The sequence below is a fragment of the Lentinula edodes genome (genome assembly GCF_021015755.1).
Source record: "Lentinula edodes strain Le(Bin) 0899 ss11 chromosome Unknown C8R40scaffold_35, whole genome shotgun sequence".
In the NCBI taxonomy this organism is placed as follows: domain Eukaryota; kingdom Fungi; phylum Basidiomycota; class Agaricomycetes; order Agaricales; family Omphalotaceae; genus Lentinula; species Lentinula edodes.
In genome coordinates, this window is record NW_025764341.1 from 97,456 (window position 1) to 123,706 (window position 26,251).

Genomic DNA, 26,251 nt, shown 5'->3' on the forward strand with positions numbered 1-26,251 from the left:
GGGAAAAGACTTACTGTTCATAACGTTTACCATGACCAGCCTTCCAACAGCATTTCTCGCGCTTCCTCTACCAATCGTACAGCTTTCGCTTTCTGCTGTTCTAAAATGTGGTCAATCATTCCGCTGGACTGCTTATTCTCTGAACATTGACTCAGAAAACGCGTGTCTACCAACTCATGAATATCGCTTTTGTCTCCGCGACCGCGTTGTCTGCCTTCGTCAGACACCAACCAGTCTTCTGTACCGTACAGTACTACCAGATCCTCAACCAAATATTGAACAACAGAAGCTTCATGAAGCCGAAACGTTGCTGTGGCTCAAAGACTACTTTCAACTAGACGTCAACCTTGCTTCACTCTACGAAGAATGGGGTTCTCGAGATAAAGTCTTCTCGGAAATCAAAGACAGGTTCAGCGGCATTAGAATCTTGAGGCAGGATCCTTGGGAGAATCTCATCTCGTACGTTGCCCGCGCTGCGCGTCCCTCCGGAGCTGAACCAAAAGGCTAGATTTATCTGCTCTTCGAACAACAATATATCCCGAATCACAAAAATGGTCCAAAATTTGTCCAAGGAATATTCTCCTCCGCTGCTCTCTCTTTCTGTTCCTGATGGTTCAGGTGTTGAAGAAACATATCATCCTTTTCCTCCTCCTTCGGCTTTAGCGCACCCGGATGTCAGCGCACGTCTTCGGTCTCTCGGATTTGGATATCGTGCTGAGTTCATTCACCGGACTGCAAAGATGCTTGTCGAAACACATGGCAGTACCGTGCATCCGCGAGAGCAAGACGAACCTTCTGAGCAATGGCTTCGAACGCTTCAAGATATGAATACGGAGGATGCTCGCGCGGAACTTCTCAAGTTCGTTGGTGTCGGTCGTAAAGTGGCCGACTGTGTGCTCCTTATGAGCCTTGGCAAAGTATGATGTCCGGCTTTTTCAGCTGCTGACGCTGATCCTGACTTAGACAGACGTGGTCCCGGTAGACACCCATGTTCATCAGATCGCAATCAAGTACTATGGAATGAAGGCGTCTCCAAAGGGTAAAATGAACATGACACCCAAACTTTACGAAGAACTTTCCACAAAATTTGTACAAGTGTGGGGAGGATATGCAGGTTGGGCTCATTCAGTAAGTTGAATAAATTATGTCGCCCGATAATTTACCAGATATCAATAAATATGTAGGTTCTTTTCACTTCAGACTTGAAATCTTTTTCCCTTCATGGTCTACCTCCACCGATGTCTCCTCTTTCCAATCCGACGAAGAACCGGAAAAAACGAAGCCGTGAAATGACGGACTTGGTACCAACTTTGTCAACCCCACCTTCCACGTCCTCGTTATCGGATTCTTCAACTGCGACAGAATTTGCATGCAGTAAAAGTCCGGCGGAACGCGTCAAGAAAAGAGCCCGTAAATGACACCGGAACCGGTAGCTGGTATGTCTCAGTCCGTTATGTGCATTATGTATACGCGAATCTAATATTAACGAGTTCGTAGGCAGACAGACGTTGGTCCTCCCAAACGCTTAAACGCTTCTTTCCTCCTTGCGTTTACACATACGTAGAAAAAAATAACTGTACTTGGGTAACAAGATGAATTCGGATTTGCCAAGTTTCGCCTATGTCACGGCTATGACCTTTTCTGGCCCCTAGCCACAGGAACCAGTCGAAACGTTCCTTGTCTCATGATGTCGACAGGTCCATCAATAACTCGGATGGTGCTTCTTTCGGGCAGCAAGATGAAGTTGTACCTCTGAAGGCGCGCGATAGCAGCGGATAGTGGAGCTGAACATATTTCGGTACGGCACACAAGAACCCAGTTTTAGATGCCCATTCGCTATTTCAGGAGGTACTAAGTTCAATGATCGATGTTTTGGTTTCTGACTGATAAATGCCGGAGGCCAACTGTTGAGATCAATCTTGCCCGCTCTCTCTCTCATTTATAAAGCCCCCCGGCGGATCCTAGTTCATTATCCCAAACTCCCTCGATTCCGCGATGCGCATCCAATCAATCTTATCCCTGGTCTTCGTTTTCGCTGTAGCTGCTAATGCGCTTCCGGCAGTGGAACTGGTAAGTAACAACCATCGATGAAGGTCTTCGTCAATGCTCACTATCTTACGCTTCATAGCGTTCAGATACCGCGTCGATGGCCCGTGAGGAAGAGTCCGAAGTAATCGAATTGGAGGTAAGTTTTGTGCAATGAATTTTCTTCATCGATTAATTATGACCAATCCAATTCTGCGCAGAGATATTCTCCTGTGCCTCAGCGTGCTAACTCTCCCGACTGGAGACGAGAGCCACAGCGCGGTAACGCGCCCGATTGGAAACGAGACCCTCAGCGCGGTAACGCGCCCGATTGGAAACGAGAGCCCCAGCGTGGTAACGCACCCGATTGGAAACGAGACCCTCAACGCGGTAACGCACCTGACTGGAAACGAGAGCCCCAGCGCGGTAACGCGCCCGACTGGAAGCGAGTACCTCAGCGCGGTAACGCACCCGACTGGAAACGCGAAGCGGAGAGTAATCCTGTATAATTGCATTCCACCTCCTACATTTGGAATCTTCTCTTTCAATCGACTTTAACGAAGAGGGCATGGGTTGGATGGAGCGATATGTATCACTACCAGATTTCTCGTTCTCTTTGATGAAGAATTCAATGAAGAAGCTCTTCGGGCCCAGCTGCTTTGATGCTGTCGATCTTGCTAGTCGTCTTTGTTTTTTTCTGGGATTTCAGTACATCTTCATCTTCGGGTCGATCATGCAGTTGTCATTAGTATCCGGTATCCCCGTGTTCTTTTTTCATTGCTTTCCTTTTTCAGTTTTGTCGTGGCTATGTACAGTAAATGTGATGTCCACATTTTAGTGATTGTCGTGCCACTATAGGTCCCTGGTGTGTCGTCTTGCAGCTCCCATTAATGTAGATGGTGCACTATGGTGCAGTAATCCCTGTCGTGCCAATCCGATTGCAAGTATTGAGATACAGATCCCATTCAAATCGGAACCGAAGCCTTTTTTGCACTTTAGAAGCGGAATCAAGCTAGGAGTTTACTCAAGTGCTTCCTTCTGGCTTCTTCATGCTTCTCAAAACTTCCTCTGATGATAAGAACCTCGAGACGCCGACGCCGCGTCAGGTCCCATGCCGTGTACAACAGCGGTGCCGGGTTTTCTCTGCCAGAGTTGTTCTCTAGACTAAAGAACAGGATCTATCCGACCCCTCTAGTCCAAGAGCTTGCAAGTAATTATCATCAAGGTGGTGAACGACCTCAACATATGCTCCCATCACAACAGCTACACCTAGCAATACGCCTATATGCGTCGGCGACGGCTTGGACGGCTGTGCAAATCGTTTAATAATAACTTGATATTTTTCCAACGGTGACGGTGACTCGTGAGCTTTTCGAGTGCGTCCGCCCGACCTTTCTTCTCCTTATTCGCCTCCGGAGATCCTCTTGAACTCCTTGAATGTTCGCTCTGGTTTTTCCAGGTTTTTCCCTCATTTACGCCTTGGGGCCATTGAAGGAATAGTAAATGCTTCCGCAACTTCAACCCGTGGTAAAATTTAAGCACGGGCCCCGGCAGTTCCTCAATCTCAAAATGTATCACCCTACGTAGGAGGACCCCGGATAATGAGGACAAAGGTCGTACATAGAATTTAAGCAGCCGGCGCCTACTAAGCAAATTAGCGCTTGCTGAAATGATCATCGGGGAAGCTTCACAAAGTCTGCACCTAGCAGCGTGTCAGTGAGTACTGCTTTTATAATGCAGCTCAGCCAGGACAATTGTTCCACCTGCAGATATCGCTCTGGAAGAAATCCGAACACCTGTGAACACCCCACCGCCGCCAGAGGCTGTGAAATCGAACAGATTTTTACAAAAATTCTCGAGATTTATCCGAATCCCGTATGCCCAATTATCCGGGGTCCTTATGTAGGTCACTCTTCGTAACCCTCGAGTTATTGAATTTCGTTTCGCTTGCCCATTTTCCTGACGCCAGGGACGCCATACTGTGTTCTCCTTTTGTCATTGCTTTTCCAATCGGAATTTCAATACATCAGGTTTTACCCTTTGCTGCCCTTTACAATATCACTGCCTCGCATTGCTTTTACATATATAAGGGAGTCCGGGCCCTTGAATCGAATCGCCCCCCATTGCACCCCCCCTACATATCTCGGAGCTGGTCTCCTCCATCACTATCGACTAGTATGAAAACTCAAGCTCCTCAGTTCTACACTCCTCCAGGTCGCACTGGGAATATTAAGTCATGGATTCTTCGAATGGTTTTCGTTGTGGCACTAGCTTCTACGCTGCAATTGAGCACCGTTTATGCATCTCCCCTTCCCACTAATCCGGGCTCTGGATCTGGTACACCCGTGCATGCCAATAGCCCAGCTCCAGAATCCACAGGCGCCCCTGATCACGCTAGGTTAAACAAGGCATTGGATAAGTGGACCATGTTTGCGACGGGATCTACATTGATAGGCTTCGCGTATGCCAAACCGGTGAGCTCATTGTGTCTGGCAATCAAGTGGAAATTTTGATTTGATACCTGACCGATTTTTCAGGAAATCGCAGAGGAGCGCAAGGGCCAATTCACCAGCGCCAGCAAACTGATTCTTCCAAATCCTCTCTGGTCCCTGGCGACGGACGAATTGTATCTGTTACCGAAACTTGGTATGGTGAATCAGAACCCCAACAACGTGAGTGACATCGATACATCTGGCAATTAGGCGTTACTTACTTGAAATGAAAGGCTCATTGGAATGTAAGTCAAATTTCTTTCTATATCATCCCCGGGTGCTGACCTAGACCTTTTCACATGCAGTGTTTAGTCTATGCCAAGAAGTCAAAGATAGATGAAATGAAGTCTGACATGGTAAACAGCGCTTATCAACCTCGTTCATGCGCCTCACAAAATAATTGATCAAACCTCCACTGTCAGGTCTACGAAAGTCGCGAGGAACAATCCCCTCCGTACCCAGAACAACTTCCTCCGTCCCCAGGACAGCAACTCCCTCCCTACACGAGAACACCCATTCCGAACGTACCCCCTGCACAACCCGCGAATCTGCAAAATCCGATCGTCTTCTTCAAACAGGAGGCATTCCCCGGTACTGTTGCAATGCGAGTTCCCAAAAATAAGATCAAGGAATGGGAAATTGATGCAGTCTGCCACGAGAGTGAGTATCCACTCAACTTCGTCTCTATGTTCAACTCATTGTGGTTAAACATCATCTAGCTACAAAGGATCTTGTAAAATTGAAAGTTAGTTGGAATGAGTGGAAGTCGAGTATTCGCAATTGGCCCGAAGACGAGGACTTGGTGTAGTGTATCAAAGTGTTAGAGTCTGCCATGTACTCAAATTTACTCAAATATGCTCCCAAGGCTGATCAATACTTTTGACCTTTGCTCTACATTGATGTACTATGAACACTCTACTTCTGCCATTGCATTTCACCTATTTCCTGTTTCTTGCGTCCAGGCATACCATCATGATGTTTCTCTTTCGAGCTCATACCTGAACCCGGCTTCCCCAACGAATCATTTACTTCGGCGGACGTTGCGCCATTTATTGTTTGTGAAGCAGACGTGTGCGCCATACAGCTATGTTCAGCATTGGATAATGAAGCGTCTTTGTCCACGACGGTATCGAGAGTGATGGGAGCGCCGTGTTCAGGCTCTTGACCTGAGTAAAAGTCAATCACGTGGGCGTGAGTCACTCGTATTGCCAATACTTACCTTCTGGTCGACCGTCGACGATACCCTGGTTGGTTCGCTCAGAGTTTTGCTGTTTTAATACAGACATGATAACGATAGTTGTTTAGATTGCATCTGCAAGTTTGCTTAAATATTAGTTGAGAAAACTATGACATCTTCATTGAGCTAAGTTATGAGCATCCAAGTCATAAATTATGACGCATTGCGCCACATTCTGGGAGTGCTTAAATTTATCGTTGCTCGTGCCCTCTCGTGCCACATCATTACCTTTCGAGCAACTTGGTATAATCTACTCATACCATCACTACACCAATTCCTCTTCCTACAGGAACACCATTTTCCTCTTTCATTCCCGCTAACGGAGCTGTCCTCCAGTTGTACAGATAGAAATTCAAAAATCCATTTCCGACAGCGAACTAGGCAGAAGCAGGTTCATTGTCTATATATCGCAGCAGAATTTAAGGGACAAACTTACCCGAAGTTCTTTAAGGAAGAGACTGTTGTCCATCATCGTCAGCGCGTTGAAAACATCGAATTTGGCATTGTTGGCGACAATCAGCGCATCACCTATCAAGTGTTGTAATCGTTCCTTTAGAGTACTGTCTTCGTCTGCATTTGCGCCTGTATCTGAGGCATAATAGTGGAGATATGCCGCTTCGAGTACACCGTGTTTGGGGTGGTTGATAACCGTGGAAGGCAGAGAGTAGAAAGACATGTAATCAGATATCTTGTGGGTATCCTGATCCTAACTCGACCGTTGATTTCTTCGAAAAAAAGCGAACCAACCTTATAAGGCTCACCTCGACCACATAGGCCCATACAACCTGCCCCTCTCGTCTCCACTTGTCCCCGGTTCCGGCTTTTCCAGCTCCACTCAGAAACTGATGTTTGATCTCTTGGGCATCCATGACTGGAACCATGTCGAACCGTTCCATGTATCTTGCGTATAATTCTGTCACCTGCGGAATGTCCTTTTCCGTCATCTCGCGTATTCCAGGGAGTTGTGGTTTATTTGGCAGCTGGTTGAGACGAATCATTCGAGCCAAGGTCATATTTCGGGGCACGAAGGAAAACTGTATGTCGATCAATTTGGTGACATTGAGATTCCGATGTTGGTATCTAGTGTATGTGAGATGAAATGGATAACACGAAAAAAACAAATATTCCTCACTGTGTTGTTGAAACTGGAGTAGGGACTACTACTCCAGCGGTGTAGATGGCCTGGAAGATGCCTTTTAGATGGATTTGCCGTGTAACTTCCTTGATTAGAAGAGGCGCTAAACGTTTCGATCGTAATTTCTTGTGGACGCAGAGGTAGTTGATCTCTGCAGACATGAATTTGCTACAAAAATAAGTGAATGATAGATCCTTAGACGAGGTGAATACCTACTTTTTCCGAACGCGTAGAAGCATAGGTACTCCAGATATAAATCCGACCAGTTTTTTATTCGATTTGACTCGTACTCCAACGTGCCATTCCTTTCGGTAGCCAGGGACTTGTAGTGCCCTGATTCGAAGGGGTACATTAAGATTAAGGTTCAAGGTCTATAACCAAAGTAAAACATACCATTGTAAGAATTCGGTACTGTATTTGAAACGAAACGTAGCGTCACCGTCTTCCACGTAGTGGAGAGATAATAGTTCGTGCACTTCCGTAGCCTAGATCCAGGCATGAACAGTCATGTTCAAAGCTGAAAAAACACTCCATTAAATACCTGAGCGGGGTCGGTGATATCTATTATTGACCATTCGAAATCTTTCGGGAGAGGGTACGGCTCCTGGCGTACTTCATCTGCAGGCTTGGAAGGCTCGATATAACCATCTTCTTCGGGAGGGCCTTCTCCTGATCGTCGGATGAGCACGGAATTCGTGGTAAAGATCAAGGGTGGAATATAAATCACTCACCTAACTGAGGTACGGGTTGAGTTGACCAGAACTGCAGTAATCAACTATGAGATCGATAATCTCGGTGAAAGTCATAGCTACGACGAGCCTTGTGTTCTCCCATATCTTTCTTATTTAGTCCTCCAAGACCAGCCTTACCCTTCACGATCTCCATAATCTTCATATGCTCCAACACTTGCCTCACATTTTCCGCATTGGCCTGCTCGCTTCCTTCACCTCCTTCAGCTTTTACAGTGTCTAGCACTTGATCTACAAGAGCTTGTGGTATCGATTTTCCAGTCAAAGCATTGAGAGCTTTGGCGGCTTTAGACCTTTTCTTCTTCTTCTTCTTCGATGAAGAAGCTGTAGAGGAGGAAGGACCTTGTTGATGTTCCGCGTCATCGTGTTCATTTTCTACTGCTATGTTATCGTCAGAGTCATCTTGAGCATCGGAATCCTGTGTAGTGTCTATTATTTCTTCGATCTTTGACGTTGGAACCGACATTACTGTCGTAAGTAAGTATGTGGAGTCAAGGAGGCAAGGATCGGCTTCATCGGACCGTTGTATCAATTCAGAGCAGCGTCACGTATTCTGGCTATCTACTTGACATATATACAAGCAGTCTTGAAAAGGTTCATCCATAGGAAGGACTCGAGCACACTAGTCACTGTCTATTATCATAACATCATCATCATCATCCACACCCCAGTCAATTTCTGGGGACGGACTACGCTGCTTCTTCTTTCCTTTCTGTCCTTCAGAATTTCTCTGCTGGGGACGGGGTACCGGTGCTCCGCCGGCACCAACAGATCCTGATTCTCTCGGTGCACTACTGCCCAATGTCCGTCCAGCGCCAGCCCAAGAAGCAGAAGACTGTGGCGAAGATTCATCAGATGCCTTTGCCTTTCCCTTAGCAGAAGTTGAAGGTTGAGATCCTGTCGAGCGACCGTTTAGAGAACGTCCAGAGCCCGAGAATGCGACGGATCCCTGAAGACAATCATGAGATAAGAAGATTCACAGATCTCGAAAAACATACCTGGGTTACAGTCGGTGACGTGGGAGTGTCGTCAGTCGCAGGTGGTACATAAGGTGTTATATTGTAACCAAAGAATAGTTGTCCGAATGGTAAATTGAGAGCAGCAGGGACCTTGCTGTTATCTTCAAGCGTGTCGTTCGAGACAATCCGGCGATTACTAAATAGATCTTAGTGACGAAAGTCGAGCAGGTGAAAGCAAATAAACCTACTCGGTTCGAATAATCTTGCTACTTTCCGCCACCTGCTCCACTTTACGATGACTTATCCCCTTCCCTTTGGTTTTACGCCCAGCGAGCGTTTCACCCTTTCCTTTGAAACTCTCCCAGGTGTCACCGTCTTTGGAAACAACATTTTGTCCAGCAGTGGAACCCGCAAAGCCGCCGCTCAAGGAGGATCCAGGTCGTGAGGAGCCGGGAGAGACAGAGTTGATATCGATCTTGAACTTTGAAGCCATTGTAGGCGGAGGGGCAGCTTTTGGCTTCTCCGGTTCGACGTAACCCACAGGCGCTGCAAAATCGACCGATAGATCCGTGTCCAGGATGTCTATACCTCCTCCACCGGGGGAAGTCTCCATGACCAAGAGCCCAAACACGATAGAGTTGTAACATATTTCAATGATATCACCTTGGGTCAAAGTTGAAAAGTTGCGCAACTGATTCTCGAGCCTGGAAGGTGGCTCTGCGTTAGAATTGAATCACATGTAAGAAGCGTTGACTTACACTACTTTGTGATCAGAAATCTCCAAGAAATGTACAGATTGTGCTTGCAATTTGACCAACTTGCCCTTTGGCAACTCAGCACCAGTTATACGAATCGGATCACCTTCATTGAGTCTGAGTGTCCTCATCATCCAGTAAGGTAGGTAGGCCACGCCTTCTTCGGCGATGAACTCGAGAACACCTGCATGCGTTTCGGCAGCCGGATTCGATGGATTGCGTAGCTGGAATTGCCACGGCGATTGGAGATCCAAGGCCGTTAAGCGAGCCAGCGACGAAGGAGGCATTATAACTGTAACACGTCGTATGTCACGAATTGTGTATTCAGATACGATAAAGCTGACGCGTACTCTTGCCACCATATGAAACATTGGCCCGTTCTTTGCCAGGCATCATAGCAACACTATAGGCTTTGAGATATTCATTGTATGCTTTTGGAGGTGCTCGACCCATAGACGGGCCAAAGCCTTGGGCTAGTCCTCTGATGCCTCGTCAGTATTCCGATCTTTCATATGGGGGGATATCTTACCCTGCGAGTTGATTGAGTATTCCACCAGGCCCTTGATGATTGAACTGTAAAGAAATGTGAGCGAAAAAGATAACGATCAAGAGTTGTGAGCGTACAAAAGCCATGATTGTAGGAGAACAAAGTAATTAAAGTGCTTAGTACAGCTGAATAGTGAACGCGTAATGTTATAACAATCACGTTACTTTCACTCCTTCTACTTTTTCCTCATGGCATCCAGAGGTCCGGCTCCAGCCCAGCAGGGTGTAACGAAAACTCTTTCTGGATCCAATGCCACTTTTAATGACAAGGTGATGCGTGCTCGTAACAGGATAGGACTTTTTTTTGACGCGTTTAATAGGGTAAACCTATGGAGCTTAGATTGTCAAATATGGTCGCCGCAAAGGGTGCATTCATCTGTTATCATTTAAAGAATTTTGAGCCGATCTAGTTTTTCAGCGATTAGTGACGCTGTGCGGACTTCTCTGGGACCAAGAGGAATGGACAAGATGGTATGTATTGTCTTGATTGTTACATCTCTAATATCTTTAATTTACATCAACCTAGATCCAAACCGCTAAAGGCGAAACCATCATAACCAATGACGGTGCTACTATTCTGAAGAGCATACAAGCGCTACATCCCGCAGCCAAGATGGCAAGTACTCGTTACTTCATCCTTCACACCATCTGATTGTTTCAGATTAGCTCGTTGACCTATCGGCTGCTCAAGACGTAGAGGCGGGAGATGGCACGACCTCGGTTGTCGTCCTTGCCGGAAGTTTTCTTGGTGCTGCAGAAAAAATGCTCCAGAAAGGAATCCATCCTACTCTTGTAGCCGAGTCATTTCTCAAAGCTTCCGTAAAAGCTACGGAATATCTGACTGACATCTCAACTCCCGTGGACTTAAATGACAAACCCAGTCTTCTGCGTGCGGCGAGCACATCTCTCAATTCCAAGGTATGTACTCATGGACTCACCTGATCGATGCCTAAACAGCCCATAAATTTTCGTAGATCGTATCTCAGTACTCATCCACATTAGCACCCATCGCTGTCGCCGCCGTCACTCGTCTGGTAACACCAACGTCTTCGAATGTCGACCTTCGAGACATCCGTGTGGTCAAGAAAATTGGTGGCACAATCGAAGACACCGAGCTAGTTGAAGGGGTCGTACTCAATCAAAACGTTGTCACTGCAGCTGGTGGACCGACCCGGGTCGAAAAGGCCAAAATTGCCATCGCACAATTCCAATTATCTGCACCGAAACCGGATGTTGGTCTTTTTCTACTTGAAGCGACTTGTCTTCTACTGATTTGTTCAAAAGATGGATAACACCGTCGTTATCAATGATTATCGTCAGATGGACAAAGTCATCAAGGAGGGACGACAGTACCTGCTCAACATGTGCAAGAAAATCAAGAAAGCCAACTGCAACGTTCTTCTTCTCCAAAAATCCATTCTTCGTGATGCTGTTGATGACACCTCGCTTAATTTCTTGAAGCGGCTGAACATCTTGGTCGTAAAGGACGTTGAACGTGACGAGATTGAGTTTTTGTCAAAGAGCTTGGGCTGCAAGCCAATTGCGGACATCGAGGCCTTCACCGAAGATAAACTTGGTTACGCAGACCTTGTTGAGGAGACTTCTGCAGATGAAGTGAAGGTCGTGAAGATTACTGGTATCAAAAATCGAGGTCGAACTGTAAGTATTCTGGCGATGGGAAGCAACAATCTGGTAGTAGAGGAGTGCGAGCGTAGTTTACATGATGCTCTCTGTGTCGTTCGGTGTTTGGTCAAGAAACGGTAAGTCACTCTGTGTCTTGCATTTGTAGGCTTTCTCATCTTTCTATAGGGCACTGATTGGCGGTGGTGGTGCGCCAGAAATCCATGTGTCTAGGATGCTCTCACAGTATGCACAATCACTCAAGGGCATGGAAGCCTACTGTTTCCAGGCATATGCAGATGCCCTAGAGGTGATTCCGACGACGCTCGCTGAAAATGCTGGCCTCAATCCTATCGCAATCGTAACTGAACTACGGAATCGCCATGCTCTCGGTGAGAGGACGGCGGGTATCAATGTTAGAAAGGTGCGCATCAACCTTGTGTGTTATTAGGAACAACAAATTAACTCCTTTCGTAGGGTCTCATATCCAATATTTTGGAGGAAGATGTAGTGCAGCCTCTACTCGTTTCCACTAGTGCGGTTGAACTTGCCACAGAGACAGTATGTCTTCTGCTTAAAATTGACGACTATGTGCAAAGTCGATGAACAAAGTTGTACAAATTACTTGGCTCACTTCGTGTGCAAAATAGATAAATTACGCAAGTGAGATGCGATGCAATGTATTGGCAGAATAACAACGGTCGTATACTTTACAGCTACTTTCGTATGGCGGTGGGGTGCACATAAGACCGCGTGGTGTTCAAAATTACGCGTCGGTGAAATTTAGAGTAGAATAGAGTGACAGAGGTACAATGATAGCAATGCAAAACAGGAAGTGGTTTTGGTGGAGAAGTAAGTTCACCCATGTTTAGGCAAGCTGTCAATATAGTTGGCAACCAGGTCGAAGAAAGTCCAAAGGAGACCGTGGGTAGTGATGCTACGCACAGCACTCACACCCAAGCCACGGTAAATACGAGCGACGCCAGCGAGGAAGGGTTTTGGTTTATTGGGATCCGGACCTGAGTTTGGTTAATATTACGATGTCCATATATGTACGCTGATACAATACCTCGAATAAGTCGATGAAAAGTTTCGAATGGACCTCTGTATCTTTCACCAGCCAGAGCTCGTTGCTGTACTTTAGTTTTGACCCTAAAAATATATGCCTGTTAGTACAATATATCCGGAATGGATCAATCGAAGATTATTACACGTCGAGCGGATATATAAGAGCCCAGGAAGTGACCTATCGAGGAAGATGCGTTCTAGTTTCAACGTAGGGAGCATAGGAAACGATGTACTAACCCCGGCGAACGAGCCACAAACAAACGGTGCTAATGAAACGGGGATGGGAAGCCCTGCTGGAATAGGTCCTTGTTCACCGGACCTTTGTCTGCCCAGGAGATACCGCATGCCATCGTATTCGAGGAAATAAAGCATAGTCCCAGTAGTATCGCGAGCTGAAACAGATATTTACATTCGAATGAGTGACGACCGTGAATAATTGCAATGACTCACTGAAATGTAGTCTGAACCCAGTATAGAGACCTGCAATTCCACTCGTTCTGAATATGTCCCTCACAGCTTCAAAGGTCCCTGGAGCTCTTGAGAGATGAATACCTTTGCTGCTCGCAATAGTATATTCCAATTGGCGTCTGACTTTGACAAGTTCGAAAGCTATTGTCGGAAGAATGAAATTTCACAGAGTGAAAGACACCGAAATTCTTACGGGTACTTCCAACGGAGATGAGGGCTCCAGACATAGCGCCACTTATCCCTATAACGTGCTGTTAAACTACGCCATTTCGAAGTACTTTGCAATAAGCTCACCGCCAATGATCGAAACATCAACTATACTGTCTCGAACAAGCCATTCGCGTTTCTTGAAATAGTCTTTCGTCGAATTGTAGATTGTAAAACTTGCGGCGCCTACTCTGAAATATCAGATCGCGCAAGGTAAGAAAAAGGGGCCAAGTACGCACGAACGAATGATATTGTCAGAAGGGGGATCGCCAAACCTCGGTAAAAGCCAGAGATGCCTTCATCACGATAGACGGTTAAAGCGAGTCGAGGTACAGATATCGGTGTTTTGGTTGTTTGCAGCCTTGATTTGAGTGAATCCAGCTAAAGCCATACAGCTCAATACCCAGCATATGATGTAGGAGTTTTACAAACTTACGGGATAGCCTGCGAATGTAGAGATGCAGCTAGCAGACAATGCGGTCACGACCGCCTTATTTCCTGCAACAAAAAACTTGCGGATGGAACATAAAGGAGTAATAGAGAGCACCGTACGCCCAAGGAAGTCATTGAACGCCGTCGAGTACACCGGATCAGACGTTCTGAAAAAAAAAGCGCGTCCAAATGTTGGTCAATGCTTTAAAGAACCCACACATACCTTTTTCCATCCATATAGCGTGCTGGCTGGGCTTGCGCTCAGTCCAGTATCATTCCCTGGCGTGTAACGCACGACTGACTGAAATCGACAACTATACGAGATCAGTGTATGTTGGAGTAAATGGTATAAAGGAAGGAAGAACTCCACCACGCCTTTCGGCAACTTCCGGGAACGCGGAACGTCCTATCATCTATGTAATTCGACGTAACATTCTTCAGATACATATATCTTCTATTCGTATTGGTATACACCAAATGTAACACGAGTTTACAGGCTACTATACCGTGAAGACTATCAAAAACCCCCCATACGTTTCTTTGCAGGTTTTTTCTTACCCACCGCAGTTGGTCGACCTCCGAATGGTCCTGGTAGCACTTGCGTACTTGTCATCAGAACCTGGGATTCCACTTCTGTAGGCTCTGTCATCTGACTTTGGACGCCTGAGACGCGGAGAGGAAGAGCCAATGGCTGATTTACAGGCAAAATGGCGATAGATGGAGGCATCTGTGATTGAGACAGAGAACTGGGAAGTAAAGTTGTTTGGGATTGAACAGGCTGCACCCTCAATTTTGGCGTCGTCTCCAAATTAGGTTCCGCTTTAACGTCGTACGTATTGTTGTAGATGTATTTATCTGGGTCAACTCCAACATCCCAGTCTTCTAAAAGTAGACCAACCCCAAACGGAAAGTTGACTTTGTCTTCCTGTTGTTCTTCCCTTGAATAATGGTCACGTCTCGGCATTGGTTGTAAGTAGTGAAAGTGGACGGTAGCGGAAGGGCCCGAAGCTTCGGTACAATCACCTGTTGGAGTACGCGGAAATTGTGTGAATCGTTGGGTGGAAAATATATCTTTGGACAAGGTGAGGTCAAGAGCCAGCTGTTCACGAGCCTTGTTTTGTCTCCTCGAGGCTTGAATGGGATGATCAGGACTTAAGGACAAGTCGAAAGACCGGAAACGTTCTGCAATTGAGCGTATGTTTCCAACGGTGCTCTCGTCGAAGTGATTCATTATGGGAGCGATGTCAGAGTACCAAGAAACGCCATCCATCAAACTTTGAACAGGCAGCCGATCTTGCAGCAGAATTCGATATCCTCTTGTTGAATTAAAGACAGTTTCAGTCAAGAAATCGGCACGAGAGGTATGTCCAGGCTCATCACCCGTTCGAAACAAGATGTCATATCTAACCCTAAATTGAACGCATTTATAAGGAGTCCAATGAAGGTAGCTCACGTCGTCAAAACCTGTTCAATCGGTGTATCTTGTTGCCAAAAGGAGGGTAATTGCTCGAGCAGATCATAAACAGCCTCTGAGTTTTTCTCCTCCTGTGTATCTATAGAAACTATACTGGGAAAAAGTTCTAACGGGAGGGTGTTTACGAGCGATCAAAAATTCCGACGAATTTTGGAAGACTCACGCTCATATGCAGGTCGTAAATTCGTTTGACTAAATTCCCGGGCTCCTGCAGGACCGAGATCTGGACGCATCGCCGGAATGTCATTTGTTCTGGAGGGAAAAAACTGGGTCGCAGCAAAAGAGGATGTGATATCATTGCCACTTTGCTTCAAGTCAACACAAGTGAGACGACCTCGTTCGGAAATTCGGAACATTTTGTATTGGTCTCCCATATTGACATAGGCATCCCCAGAGAAACGATTCTCACGTGTATTGACTGAAAAAGAATAGGGAGCATTGTCTGCATGCAAAAGCTGCTCGGTTGAACGAGACACGTCGTATACAGTGATGAGTTTATTCTTACGACTCGTCATTAGGGAATGATGGACTAGGGTACGATGTTTAGACGAGAAAGTAGAAACTGTTTCGAGTCAACTCACTACCACGTATTATCACAGTACGCAAAGCTAAGGTACGATCGTAGTTGCGTCCATGTTTTATTCCAAGGAGGGGCTTTCCTGCAAATCGACGATCCAACCATAGTATTCTATCCGTAGAGACGAGTGGAATCAGATAACTATCCTCTGAATCTTCAATCCAAGTCAGCTTTTCGCCTGTAGTTGTGTCAATACCAAGAAGGTTCAATGCCACACCGTCTGTCTTTTCTAACATGAGACTGCGTTTTGAAGAGTGAAAGAAGGACTAACTCTGAAATCTAATTCTTGAACAATTTTACTTGAAGAGAGTAGACAGCCATCCTCATTGTCTCCAGCCACTGCTAAACGCCAGTACTTATCCGCACTATCATAGTTTTTGATCCCATGGTAAGCGGTGCGTCTTAAAACATAGCCATAAGCTTGAGCGATTCCAGAGATAACTTCAGTTGCGACTGACAATTGTCCGTTTTCTATGCCACTCTTGTAAAGACGGCCTTCTTCATTGACAAAAAGTACGTCGGACTGCTTCGAGTGGAATTTGATATCGACAGATGAACGCTCTCCGGTATCATCTCGTGTAATGTTAGACAGCTCTGTGAAGTTCGCCTGTGGGAAATCAGGAGTGTAGCGCGCGCGAAGTAATGTTGTAGAACCCATCGTTCGGACAGCTAGAAACATGTTTGGGCTGTTGGCCAGGATCTGAGAGGACACCAACTGTAGCACAGGCGTCGTAAATGACTTGACCGTCTCGCTAGAGGCCTGAAAAGACATGTTGTTGTCTCCCAGGCCGTTAAGGGAGTAAATACCTAAGTGCTAAACTCAGCAAGAATGGTATTAACCTCGATAAGGTAAACGGACTCAGATCAGACCCAGTAACACCCATAGGAAACGCCAAAAACTTAGGCGTATCCGGAAGATTTGGCATGTACAGCAATTCAAGTACGTTTCTGGAAAAAGGGTCATACTGCTCCAAGTCGCGAGTGAACTGTGCATCCGTAGATAGCTCCTCCCTAACCAACTCCGCGGCGATCTCAATGTCGGGAAAGTACGTTCGAAGAAAATTAGCCTGATTCATCGTTATAAGTGGATGACAGTCGAGATAATAGAAAATGGCGCACCCCTTGTTCAGCACGATGTACGATAGATGTCGATGGAACATGCACTGGAGGTGGGCGAGTTGGTCCAAATACTTCAACAGAATCTCCCGGCGTGAGTTTTGGACCTGGGCAAGGTTTCAAATGTGAAGGGCCGTTAGTGGCATATTTGATGCACATACCTCCTCGACTACGAAGAGGTGAAATCCACTCCAGATTTGTTTTGTTTTCAATCAGTGTAACAGCTTCGAGACGACCGAGCTCTAGGTAGGATGTGCCAGAAGGCAAAGCTTTCCCCTTGCCCTTTCCAACACGCCTAAATTTGTCTTGTACATGGCTTTGCTTATCTTCAGGCCAAAATTCCATTCCATCGGATGTGTGGATGTTAGGGAAGAGATTTGAGCATGGACTAAATAATAAGTGAGAGACCTACCCAGACCCGTAGGAGATTTGGACCTTAACCCTAAAATATCTCTCTTCCCTTCAGTCGAGCACGCTCTGACTTGGCTCTGACGATGCTCAGGCTATGGACGTTGAAACAGAAGCCACATCGTAACTTGATTCTCAAATGCCTTCATAGCTCATCCAACGTAGCGGCCTCGACTTCCTTCGTCTCCTCAAACGCGCCTTCACCGCCTACTAAATGGACTCCCGACTCAATACGGACAGGGCTTATTGCACGTAAACGAGGGATGACTGCGTTATGGAATGATCAGGGCGCTCGACTACCAGTTACTGTCCTTCAAGTAAGTGTGTTTTCACATTGTATAAATTCCCCCAAAATAATCCAGCTGTAGTTAGAAAATTGCCAAGTTACAGCCAATATTGTAACCACTCGTCAGGACAAGTCGGAATACCACGCTGTTCAGGTCGCCGCTTCAGACAAGCCGTTGAAAAGAACGACAAGACAAATGCAAGGTCATTTCCGGAAAGCGAAAGTCAACCCGAAACGTATCGTGAAGGAGTTCTCAATTACATCAGATGCTCATGTTCCAATTGGTATGTGTTCTGAAAGCGTTTAAAGCAGTTACTAACACCGGCGTAGGGACCACTTTTTCAGCGATACATTTCGTGCCCGGGCAGTATGTTGATGTCATTGCGAAATCGTACGTGGTATATACCTATGCGTTTCACTCTTGCCTCTCATACCTGTACTTCATATTCTAGCATCGGAAAGGGCTTCCAAGGTGGAATGAAGCGTTGGAACTTTAAAGGTCTGAGAGCTAGCCATGGTGTTTCCGTTTCACATCGTTCTGCTGGTGCTACTGGTGCACATCAAGTGCGTTGTATCATTTTAACTTGTTGGAGAAACCTCCTTTAACCCTTTGCCTCACGCAGGACCCTGGAAGGATTTGGCCTGGGAAAAAAATGGCTGCTCGCATGGGCGGTCAACGTATCACAACGCAGAACTTGGCAGTTGTTCGAGTGGATACTAGCCTCAACCTTATATATCTGCGAGGAGCTGTTCCTGGCGTCGACGATGCGCAGGTCATGATTCGCGATGCCAAGAAGCTTGCTGCTGTGGGCCGTCACAATCAGGCAAAAGGATTGTACGAGAAGGTTCTGCCTAAAGGAGTGGACGATTTACCGTTCCCTGCTGGAACTTTAGAGATGGCTAAGACCCTACCGTCAATAATTGAAGCACCTGCGTATAGAGTTAGTCCCTTTGTACCTCGGGAATAAATATGTGCACCTACATGCTCTGCTAATTTCACATTGTACTTCACATAAAATCAGTACCTTTACTGACAGATAAAATCGGTTTATCATGCTGAAGTACTTAAATGTCGAAAAAAAGTTTCATTCGGAAAACGATTACATAGTATGCTATCGCGGTTTTGATTGAAGAATACGCCATTGCAGGAGATTGCAGAGCATTGTTAATGAGCCCGAAGTACAAAGGCCGCATCCACGGTAAAATTCGCAAATTGTTGTAAAACATAATTGAAAAGCGGATATACAGTACTTAGACCCTGAAAAATTAAAATGTAATCACCACTTTCGAAAAACCAAACAGGATGACTGGTATTTTTGTACGACATAATGCTACAATAATGATAGGTATCGATATAAATATATACAGGAGTTTTGAGTTGCACAATTGGTAGTACAAGAGGGTATAAATAAGCCAGCATTTGCATACGTATGAAGTCCATTCTTCCAGAGCGAGATTTAACACGAACACGAAGTCTGATTGTGAATAAGGGTTATAATTGCTTCCTCGCCGTTGAGCATCAGCCTAATGACTGCCCGGGTTTTACATGTTACCGACGAATTTTTTTGTGGCTTTGAAACTTTGACGTGTCAGAAAAGCGACCTTTTTGGCAGTTTTCTGGGAAGAAGCTTTTGACGCAGGGAGTATTTGCGCGGTCATTTTCGACGTGGGTGTAACGATACTGTCTTTGAAAGTATGCGAGACAATGTGCGACGAGGAAACTATGCGACGAGCTATTGGTTTCATTGGACGAGTAAGATCTTTCGAAGTCGGAAGAACAACGGTGGTATTCATAAAGGAGATACTGGGGCGGTGAGCTTGTTTAGCTTGGGGCACTAACAAAATAAGCAATCAGTACAGAGTTGAACGCAGTCAAAAAGTTTACTAACGGGCAGTATCTTCAGACGAGTGTGCAGGTGAGGTAGATGAAGTATTTCCTTCCACCAGGGTAGAGGTAGTAGATTCAGTCGATGATTTGGTTTCGATTGAACTTATAGAAGGGGCGAGTCGTAGTCGATGACTGGAGACCCGTCTCCTTTCAGGCATGGGAGGCGCAGCAGATGGATGAATCAAGATCACTATCGTGGAAAGGATTCCCTATAACAGCGTCAATCGATGCCAGCCAATGACGATAAAACGATTGAAACTTACAACGACGACGGCGACATTCGAATAGATCAAGCACCAGATTTGGGCATATAGAGTAGCATTGGTAGAGGTGATTGTAGACATCGTTGATATGATATGAGATGAAGATAGTTTGAGGAAGATGGACATTGCACGTCGATATTTATATAAAAAATATTGTCTGAGACAGTAGCATTCGAGGGGGCATGAAGGGGTAGCCTCAAGCAGGGGCTGAAATTTGATAGTGAAGTTGTTAGACGCTTGATTTTCCGCATATCCCAAGGAAGAGCTTCGCAGAGTATTCTTGACCTATGGCATGGGTATGGTAGAGAATTGTTGGCAGGAATATTGAGATCTTGAGATAATCGAATCTAGATTCCAGAACGGGAGTTAGCTAAAATCAACGATCGGTTGTAGTCTAATCACATGATAGGTGTGTCAGCACTATATTCCCACGGCCACTGTCCCAGTCTCACTGCCATTTAGTGTTCCAGGTCGACTTAGAATGATGGTGGTCGAAACATTTTTCTGGGAAGAAACATGACGTATCAACCAAAACATTCACAATATGCGCCTGGCAGAGTCAGTGATATGCTTCACACATTGAGGCAAGTCACCAACTTATACTTGATACAGTCATCTCACTGACAACTCCGCAGAGGGGAGCAATTTCGACACTCTCAGAATCTCAATCGCTCTAATGACTCATTGAGTGCTATTAATGCTCAAAACGCTCTCACTACTCGACTGCTCAATCTTGATTACTCTTCCCAAGAAACGTCTGCTGCACAACAACAGATCAACTTTCCGAGAACTTCCAATGGATATTCAGGTCCTTCTCCGCCGAAAAGCTGGATAAAACCCTTTACAATAGGAGGAGATGACCGAAATTCTCCTTCCTGGCGGTCAGAAGCACTGTCTTTGATTTTTCATAAACGACCTTCGTCACAGAAATTCACACTGAACATTTTGTCTCTGACTCAATTATGTCTTGCTAAATTACTCTCAGAATGTTCTTCTCCGGAGTCCATCGAAGATATTACACCTTGTCTTCCGGCGCATTTACGCCTGGAACTCGTACGGTACGCGGCTATCCACCATCCCCTGTCCAAACCCAAGCTGCGTGCTTTGCTTTCATCAGAAGGTCACGTCAATGGCGAGCTCCTCGTCACTGGGCCGTCCGTGTCTCTTCATGCCGATCATTTTTTGCAGTCCAAGGCTCAGGAGCGCGAACATTGGGATGCTGAAGATCAGACGACTCCCAGTGGCTTGCAGTGTTTGATTGTCCTATCAACTCGTCTATCTGTGTCGACGGTCTCGACTTTCCCACTGACAATAACTCACCTGGCCTTGATAAACCTCGAGCATCCGATATCTCTGCACCGGCTACCTGTCCATTGCCCATCCCTAATCGTACTAGACCTTTCCTATAACTTGTGGCTCACTGTCATGTCATCCGACACTTCAAAGAGTATTGACAGGATCGATTGGGAACGATGGACCCAGCTTCAGGTTTTAGGATGGAAAGAATGTTATATTCCGGAAGGAATGCTCACTAGATTGAACAAAGGAAGATGGGACGACGTAGAAGTTGTACTCGGATAATACTTGTTATAACAAATGATAGATACGTATGTGTGTACAATGGAACAGTACAAACAATAAATTACCTGTGTTGGATAAAATGCTATGAATTGGTAATTGTTACTACACTGATATACAAGGCGAAAGTGATGCCGAATCGAAATTTAACTTGTGCTAACGAACTCTTGAAGGTTGAAGGAGGGCCATATCTAGACGTATTTTCGATTAGCCTGACCACAAAATGTCAATTCCACAACTGACCTCCTGTACCTCGCCCTTTGAATTGGATGTAGTTTTAGCAACAGTAGAGGGATTAATCATGCCAGGAGGAGGTTTTACACCAAGCTTGTTGAGTATATCCGAGATCGTGGATATGTATCTGGCGTACAGTTCCAGGTATGATATAACAGGGCGCTTTACATGATCTGCCGCCAAAAAATCATATACCATAACTAATCGTTCGACGCGCAGACTAGACTTACAAAGTATGCCATAGTCAATTTGATCTGCGACGGCCTCCCGTCTCTCTTGAGCGAGGTACTCGGATACTGGGCTGTCTTCCGGTACATGGTATGCGAGTAAGCCAGTGACAGATTCTAGTTCCTTCATGTATCGCGAGATGTCTTCTTCGGACGGCAGCATCTTCACAACAGCGTATAGTTTCTGTGCGTTATTCAATAATGCCGTCTGTTGATCAATCGTATCTAGAGGAACTTTGAATGAGGGTGGGGAGGAGGGTGACTCGGAAGTAGTGTAATCAGGAGGACACGCCAAGGGAGTTGTTCGGCAGGCCTCTATAAACGCTTGTATCCGTAGATTCAACACAAGATGAGAAGAATAGACACTGTTGGGGGCGAGATAGTCCATCTTGCTCGACGAAACCAGCGTGTCTTCGAATCGCAGTGAAGACGATAAGGAGAGAACTTCAGGGAAGTACTTGTTCAGGAGCATGATAGCTTCATCTATCCGACCGCACCGCACTTCCGTCCGTATTTCTAAATCAAGGAGTTAGGAATTGACACTGTTCTGCAGATACGTACTTCAATCTTGCTCACGCTTTCGTAGTTCTGCCTGCTTCAAACTTGATTCCAGTGACTCCGAGAGGTTTGGACTGAGTGTAGAGGCCATTTGAGGTTGCACAACTTCGTCTCCATCGACGTCGATGTGTCGAATGGCGCTGTCGCGCACGAAGGCTCGAACGGTGTTGGAGTATCCGTTGTGTGCCAAGTAATCGACAATTAGTGAACGCTGTAAATTGTATGCGTGCGTGTGTTAATCCTTCTATCAAGTATACGGAGATAGCACATTCCAAGATATAGACAACGCACCAGTTGGATTGGCGTGGCTTGAAGCATGTCTGGTCGTGATGACATTGTGGATGTTCAGCGGAAAGAAGAGCTGAGCACTGTAAGCGCTCAATACCGTGTGACCAGAACGATAATAATCTCTTTCTTTAGAACTTCAACGACGGTTTACTTCAATTCATTGCTTCTAATGGTGATATATGAATCTAATATCTGTCCCGCCTGAGGCTTGATACGGCCATTAACATGTTTCTCACTAGCTGCTTCTTTACGTGGAACTGTTTTATTTAATACTTACTAATACCACTGGGGATGTTTTCCTTTTGGTGTGCTTGCTCTTCCCGGGTTCTTCAAGTGCATCCTTACAGGGCTCATGCCATGATACCCACACACACATGCTTGTTCAGGTGTACACTACGGTGCGTGTACATTCATCGCAAAACTAGTCAAAAACTAATCCCTCACATTTTTTCTGATTCACACTAGAGTTCCGCCTCATTCCACCTGAGCAAGGTACATCCATACCACTGCAATCATTCAGTTCGATCTCAATTTAGACGTCGCTACCATTTTCTGTGCTCTCACTTGCCTATCTCTATCCGGGATCTTCCTGTCATTTTCCGAATTAAGTAGGTTCAAGAATCAACACTGGCTCAACTTCCGCGTGCCGCTAATCCGCTTTCATTCCCTCTTTGTTCTGGTGTTCTAGAAGTTCAACGAACATGTGGAGGCGTCATCGTCTACAGAACCGACCTGGCTTTTGAATTTCTGCGACTATACGCGGACGCTTGGGATGCAATCGATAAATTAACGTGCTGTGGGTGGACCGGAATGTGGACCACGGAAGCCGAGTGCCAGTGGATAGTCTCGTAAAAACAGTACTCATCTTGCATGCATGCAATTTTCAGATAAATGGGAATAATATGGCAGGATCATTTTCTGCCGATTCCTCTAGTACTTAATACCGCCAAAAATCAACCAAAATTTTACTTTATCACCCATCCATTCGACGTTGGAACAGACTAGGAAGGAATCTCTCTCGTCTCTCGAATGGCTACCCAATTACGCAGCCTTCTGAGCATTATTCAGAAATCTATCGATGATATTGAAGCCGAATTCGTGAAACATGGATCTGAATTTCCGTCTATCGATGAACCGCCCAGTGAATGCGACGCTATTCGCTTGCAGCCCAGTGTTCAAGCAGCGACTGCACTGTTGACATCTGCGGCCTATCAGCTCATCGCGACTGCTCAGCTTCCGCCATCGTATATCTTCAATAGTCTTTTCGGGGTAACTTTTCTTATTCCGAGCATTTGATTTATACTCATGGCGGCTATCACAGTATTACTTACCCTCTGCTCTTAGAGCAGCAATGGAGACCAACATCGTGGAGATTCTTCGAGAGGCGGGGCCTCAGGTGAGTGATTCGTCACACCTGGTTCGATATCCTCTACCATGCTCATGCTCCCATAGGGAATGCATGTGAAGGACATTGCAAAGAAAGCCCAGGTTGATCCTACCAAACTTTGTATATAGTTCTTCTCCTTTCAACCCACTCGATCTATTCTGACTTCTTTTTTTACTCTGAAGCTAGTATCCTGTGCTATCTGGCCACCCATCACATTTTCCGGGAAATAGGACCCGACATCTACGTAAACAATCGTCTTTCTTCTGTATGGGACACAGAAAAGTCACTCGAGGAGATAAAAGAAAGGCGAGTCCTTACAGGGATGGTAATCTCAAAGTTTCTGACAACTTGCCGCAGTCCTATGACGAAGTTTAATGGCACCAATGGTATCGCGGCTTTGATAGGCCATTGGTAGGTTCATTCCAACGTGAAGTAGACTAATTCCAAGTGATTGACAAGTTTGCCAACAGTGCCGACGAAGATTACAAAGGAGCAGGACAAATAGCGGACCATATCATGGCCCCCGAGACTGCTTTTGAAGATACCCCCGAGCGCTCTCCTTTGATGACCGCACTCGGTTACGACAAAGGAAGTATGTGGTCTTGGTTCGAGGAACCCTCGAACGAGATGCGTCTGCGCCGGTTCGGAATCGCCATGAACGGAGTTAACAGCCTACAACCGCCCGATGCTATTCTCAAAGGTGATTTTCCAGGAGTGTTCGCCCACGCATTTGCTGACCACACGATCAGGCTTTGATTGGGCTTCTCTACCGCAGGGAAGTGTCATTGTCGATGTCGGAGGGGGCATTGGTGTTTCTTCTATCAGCATCGCCCGCGCGTTCGACCACCTGAAATGTATTGTTCAGGATCGGGCAATGGTCCTCAAGCTTGGTACAGAGGTATATCCAACTCTTCACATAGGATGCGTCGGAACTGAACAATAGAACTAGCATTGTCAAAAACTACTTCCAGCTGCATTGGAATCCGGGAAGATTGAATACCACGGTGCGTTCACTATAAGCCCGCGTCATGTATTCCCGCTTATCTCTTATTTACAGAGCACAACTTCTTTGACACTCAGCCTCAAACCTCTGCCACCGTGTTCTTGCTGAAGCAAATTACTCACGACTGGTCCGACCGTTACGTTGTTCAAATACTTCAGAGACTTCGTGATGCTGCAACTCCAACAACCACATTGGTCATTGTGGACACCATTATTGTCCATCCCTGTCCCTCTCCTCCCTCTGACATACCTGGTGCGAATCTGGTTCCTCCCCCTTCACCTCTATTAGCAAATCTAGGTGTTGCCAACGCCTCCACACATTTTGCCGATTTATCCATGTTTGTCCATTTCAACGCTCAGGAGAGGACCCTGGTGCACATGGTTGAGCTACTGGCTAAAACTGGTTGGAAGGTGATTCGTGTTTATAGATCTGATGATTCGGGAGGATACCTTCCTCAAATTGTTGCGACCCCAGTTACGATTCCTGCCTCAACGAAAGAATAATTACCTTTGTATCACTTTGAAGTTCATTGTACAGTACATGCATCATGAAACGTATTGCCTTTACAGACCTTGAACGTGACCTGGAAGACATTACAAGTTCAACATTGAGTAAGTAGAGTGTTCCAGTTGGTACGAGAGTTTTTCTCCAGCGCATCGACCAAGCGTTAACTGACGGATCTCTTTACGAGGGCCGAGCGTATTATGATGAATTATGAATTCATTCATAACACTCAGAATTCCTTCCATTTTGTATGTGATACACTTTTTCGAACTTGAACTTCAATCACAAACCGTTCAAAGGGAATCAAAGCGCGATCGTGTCCTTGTCAGGGAAAAAATTCAACCGTTGTTCCGGCGGTAACGTTGCTTCTATTCTAAAAACGAGATGTCGGTAGGAATTTACTTCTTTGCAGCTGATCATATTCTGGGCTATGTTTAACGACTTCATTTCCTCCGTTCCACTCATTCACCGCAAAATCTATGACTGCGTTAGGAAAGACGTCTGTGAGCTCGTTATCGAGTTATTAAGAGTACATGGAAGTCGACGTGTGGAAGTATCATTGAACGTTCCTGATTCAAAACCGGTGTTTTTAGAATTTCATTCTACCGCATAAACAGATGAACAAAGGTGATGCAGAGTTTTGACAAACAAAGTGGAAAGAAAATAAACAAAGCACTAGAGCTATAAATTAAGCTGAAGGCCTTGCAAGAAATCACGCCTAGGATGAACGAGACAGATGTACATTCCGAAGAAAATGTGTAGAGAAG

General features: G+C 45.8%; 13 protein-coding genes across 13 annotated transcripts; 7 read left to right on the plus strand and 6 right to left on the minus strand.

Annotated features, from left to right (window-relative positions):
* The first annotated feature begins 5 nt into the window (after positions 1–5).
* Positions 6–1,710, plus strand: C8R40DRAFT_528053 (N-glycosylase/DNA lyase). Its single transcript, XM_046235346.1, has 5 exons — positions 6–459; positions 509–917; positions 964–1,128; positions 1,185–1,436; positions 1,491–1,710. The coding sequence occupies exons 1-4, from the start codon at positions 32–34 to the stop codon at positions 1,416–1,418; spliced, it is 1,236 nt and encodes a 411-aa protein (XP_046082822.1). The 5' UTR covers positions 6–31; the 3' UTR covers positions 1,419–1,436; positions 1,491–1,710.
* A 4-nt stretch (positions 1,711–1,714) lies between these two features.
* On the plus strand, positions 1,715–2,815 carry C8R40DRAFT_528059 (uncharacterized protein). Its single transcript, XM_046235347.1, has 3 exons — positions 1,715–2,070; positions 2,129–2,185; positions 2,247–2,815. Exons 1-3 carry the CDS (start codon positions 1,996–1,998, stop codon positions 2,532–2,534), a joined length of 420 nt encoding a protein of 139 aa, XP_046082823.1. The 5' UTR covers positions 1,715–1,995; the 3' UTR covers positions 2,535–2,815.
* Positions 2,816–3,928: 1,113 nt separating this feature from the next.
* Positions 3,929–5,800, plus strand: C8R40DRAFT_1119998 (uncharacterized protein). The gene is made up of 7 exons (XM_046228745.1): positions 3,929–4,499; positions 4,563–4,697; positions 4,751–4,762; positions 4,823–4,873; positions 4,940–5,177; positions 5,237–5,681; positions 5,735–5,800. The coding sequence occupies exons 1-6, from the start codon at positions 4,203–4,205 to the stop codon at positions 5,323–5,325; spliced, it is 822 nt and encodes a 273-aa protein (XP_046082824.1). The 5' UTR covers positions 3,929–4,202; the 3' UTR covers positions 5,326–5,681; positions 5,735–5,800.
* On the minus strand, positions 5,155–5,803 carry C8R40DRAFT_1256123 (uncharacterized protein; the record flags this gene model as incomplete). The annotated part of the gene is made up of 2 exons (XM_046233763.1): positions 5,155–5,683; positions 5,737–5,803. 2 exons carry the CDS (start codon positions 5,801–5,803, stop codon positions 5,433–5,435), a joined length of 318 nt encoding a protein of 105 aa, XP_046082825.1. The 3' UTR covers positions 5,155–5,432.
* A 22-nt stretch (positions 5,804–5,825) lies between these two features.
* On the minus strand, positions 5,826–8,142 carry C8R40DRAFT_1152029 (N-myristoyl transferase). Its single transcript, XM_046229562.1, has 9 exons — positions 7,709–8,142; positions 7,621–7,651; positions 7,431–7,558; positions 7,283–7,374; positions 7,106–7,222; positions 6,887–7,057; positions 6,516–6,834; positions 6,191–6,460; positions 5,826–6,131 (listed from the first exon to the last, which is right to left on the minus strand). Exons 1-9 carry the CDS (start codon positions 8,102–8,104, stop codon positions 6,009–6,011), a joined length of 1,647 nt encoding a protein of 548 aa, XP_046082826.1. The 5' UTR covers positions 8,105–8,142; the 3' UTR covers positions 5,826–6,008.
* Positions 8,143–8,167: 25 nt separating this feature from the next.
* Positions 8,168–10,074, minus strand: C8R40DRAFT_1152031 (UFD1-domain-containing protein). Its single transcript, XM_046229563.1, has 7 exons — positions 9,977–10,074; positions 9,882–9,925; positions 9,703–9,833; positions 9,356–9,644; positions 8,846–9,301; positions 8,637–8,793; positions 8,168–8,587 (listed from the first exon to the last, which is right to left on the minus strand). Exons 1-7 carry the CDS (start codon positions 9,983–9,985, stop codon positions 8,261–8,263), a joined length of 1,413 nt encoding a protein of 470 aa, XP_046082827.1. The 5' UTR covers positions 9,986–10,074; the 3' UTR covers positions 8,168–8,260.
* C8R40DRAFT_1239505 (T-complex protein 1) lies at positions 10,075–12,124 on the plus strand (the record flags this gene model as incomplete). The annotated part of the gene is made up of 9 exons (XM_046233487.1): positions 10,075–10,168; positions 10,219–10,264; positions 10,317–10,369; positions 10,425–10,514; positions 10,565–10,816; positions 10,873–11,130; positions 11,183–11,658; positions 11,708–11,942; positions 11,996–12,124. The coding sequence occupies exons 1-9, from the start codon at positions 10,088–10,090 to the stop codon at positions 12,122–12,124; spliced, it is 1,620 nt and encodes a 539-aa protein (XP_046082828.1). The 5' UTR covers positions 10,075–10,087.
* C8R40DRAFT_1267239 (uncharacterized protein) lies at positions 11,908–17,293 on the minus strand. The gene is made up of 19 exons (XM_046233960.1): positions 17,022–17,293; positions 16,864–16,967; positions 16,604–16,811; positions 16,016–16,551; positions 15,749–15,968; positions 15,331–15,696; positions 15,147–15,273; positions 14,252–15,102; positions 13,989–14,007; positions 13,698–13,860; positions 13,501–13,642; positions 13,349–13,447; positions 13,248–13,295; positions 13,037–13,195; positions 12,824–12,978; positions 12,730–12,764; positions 12,588–12,670; positions 11,996–12,537; positions 11,908–11,942 (listed from the first exon to the last, which is right to left on the minus strand). The coding sequence occupies exons 1-18, from the start codon at positions 17,203–17,205 to the stop codon at positions 12,377–12,379; spliced, it is 3,660 nt and encodes a 1,219-aa protein (XP_046082829.1). The 5' UTR covers positions 17,206–17,293; the 3' UTR covers positions 11,908–11,942; positions 11,996–12,376.
* Position 17,294: 1 nt separating this feature from the next.
* Positions 17,295–18,836, plus strand: C8R40DRAFT_1239508 (mitochondrial 50S ribosomal protein L3). The gene is made up of 5 exons (XM_046233488.1): positions 17,295–17,585; positions 17,637–17,838; positions 17,885–17,945; positions 18,007–18,118; positions 18,178–18,836. Exons 1-5 carry the CDS (start codon positions 17,355–17,357, stop codon positions 18,520–18,522), a joined length of 951 nt encoding a protein of 316 aa, XP_046082830.1. The 5' UTR covers positions 17,295–17,354; the 3' UTR covers positions 18,523–18,836.
* Positions 18,837–18,921: 85 nt separating this feature from the next.
* On the minus strand, positions 18,922–20,042 carry C8R40DRAFT_1120013 (uncharacterized protein). Its single transcript, XM_046228746.1, has 3 exons — positions 19,706–20,042; positions 19,444–19,651; positions 18,922–19,389 (listed from the first exon to the last, which is right to left on the minus strand). The coding sequence occupies exons 1-3, from the start codon at positions 19,829–19,831 to the stop codon at positions 19,097–19,099; spliced, it is 627 nt and encodes a 208-aa protein (XP_046082831.1). The 5' UTR covers positions 19,832–20,042; the 3' UTR covers positions 18,922–19,096.
* A 78-nt stretch (positions 20,043–20,120) lies between these two features.
* On the plus strand, positions 20,121–21,388 carry C8R40DRAFT_528474 (uncharacterized protein). The gene is made up of 2 exons (XM_046235349.1): positions 20,121–20,289; positions 20,341–21,388. Exons 1-2 carry the CDS (start codon positions 20,222–20,224, stop codon positions 21,284–21,286), a joined length of 1,014 nt encoding a protein of 337 aa, XP_046082832.1. The 5' UTR covers positions 20,121–20,221; the 3' UTR covers positions 21,287–21,388.
* On the minus strand, positions 21,208–22,695 carry C8R40DRAFT_528427 (CTLH/CRA C-terminal to lish motif domain-containing protein). Its single transcript, XM_046235348.1, has 5 exons — positions 22,594–22,695; positions 22,321–22,513; positions 21,748–22,260; positions 21,527–21,690; positions 21,208–21,474 (listed from the first exon to the last, which is right to left on the minus strand). Exons 1-5 carry the CDS (start codon positions 22,636–22,638, stop codon positions 21,430–21,432), a joined length of 960 nt encoding a protein of 319 aa, XP_046082833.1. The 5' UTR covers positions 22,639–22,695; the 3' UTR covers positions 21,208–21,429.
* Positions 22,696–23,276: 581 nt separating this feature from the next.
* On the plus strand, positions 23,277–25,557 carry C8R40DRAFT_528499 (O-methyltransferase-domain-containing protein). The gene is made up of 9 exons (XM_046235350.1): positions 23,277–23,859; positions 23,912–23,986; positions 24,043–24,097; positions 24,160–24,283; positions 24,335–24,388; positions 24,448–24,677; positions 24,727–24,875; positions 24,927–24,981; positions 25,035–25,557. Exons 1-9 carry the CDS (start codon positions 23,620–23,622, stop codon positions 25,481–25,483), a joined length of 1,431 nt encoding a protein of 476 aa, XP_046082834.1. The 5' UTR covers positions 23,277–23,619; the 3' UTR covers positions 25,484–25,557.
* The last annotated feature ends 694 nt before the right edge of the window (positions 25,558–26,251 follow it).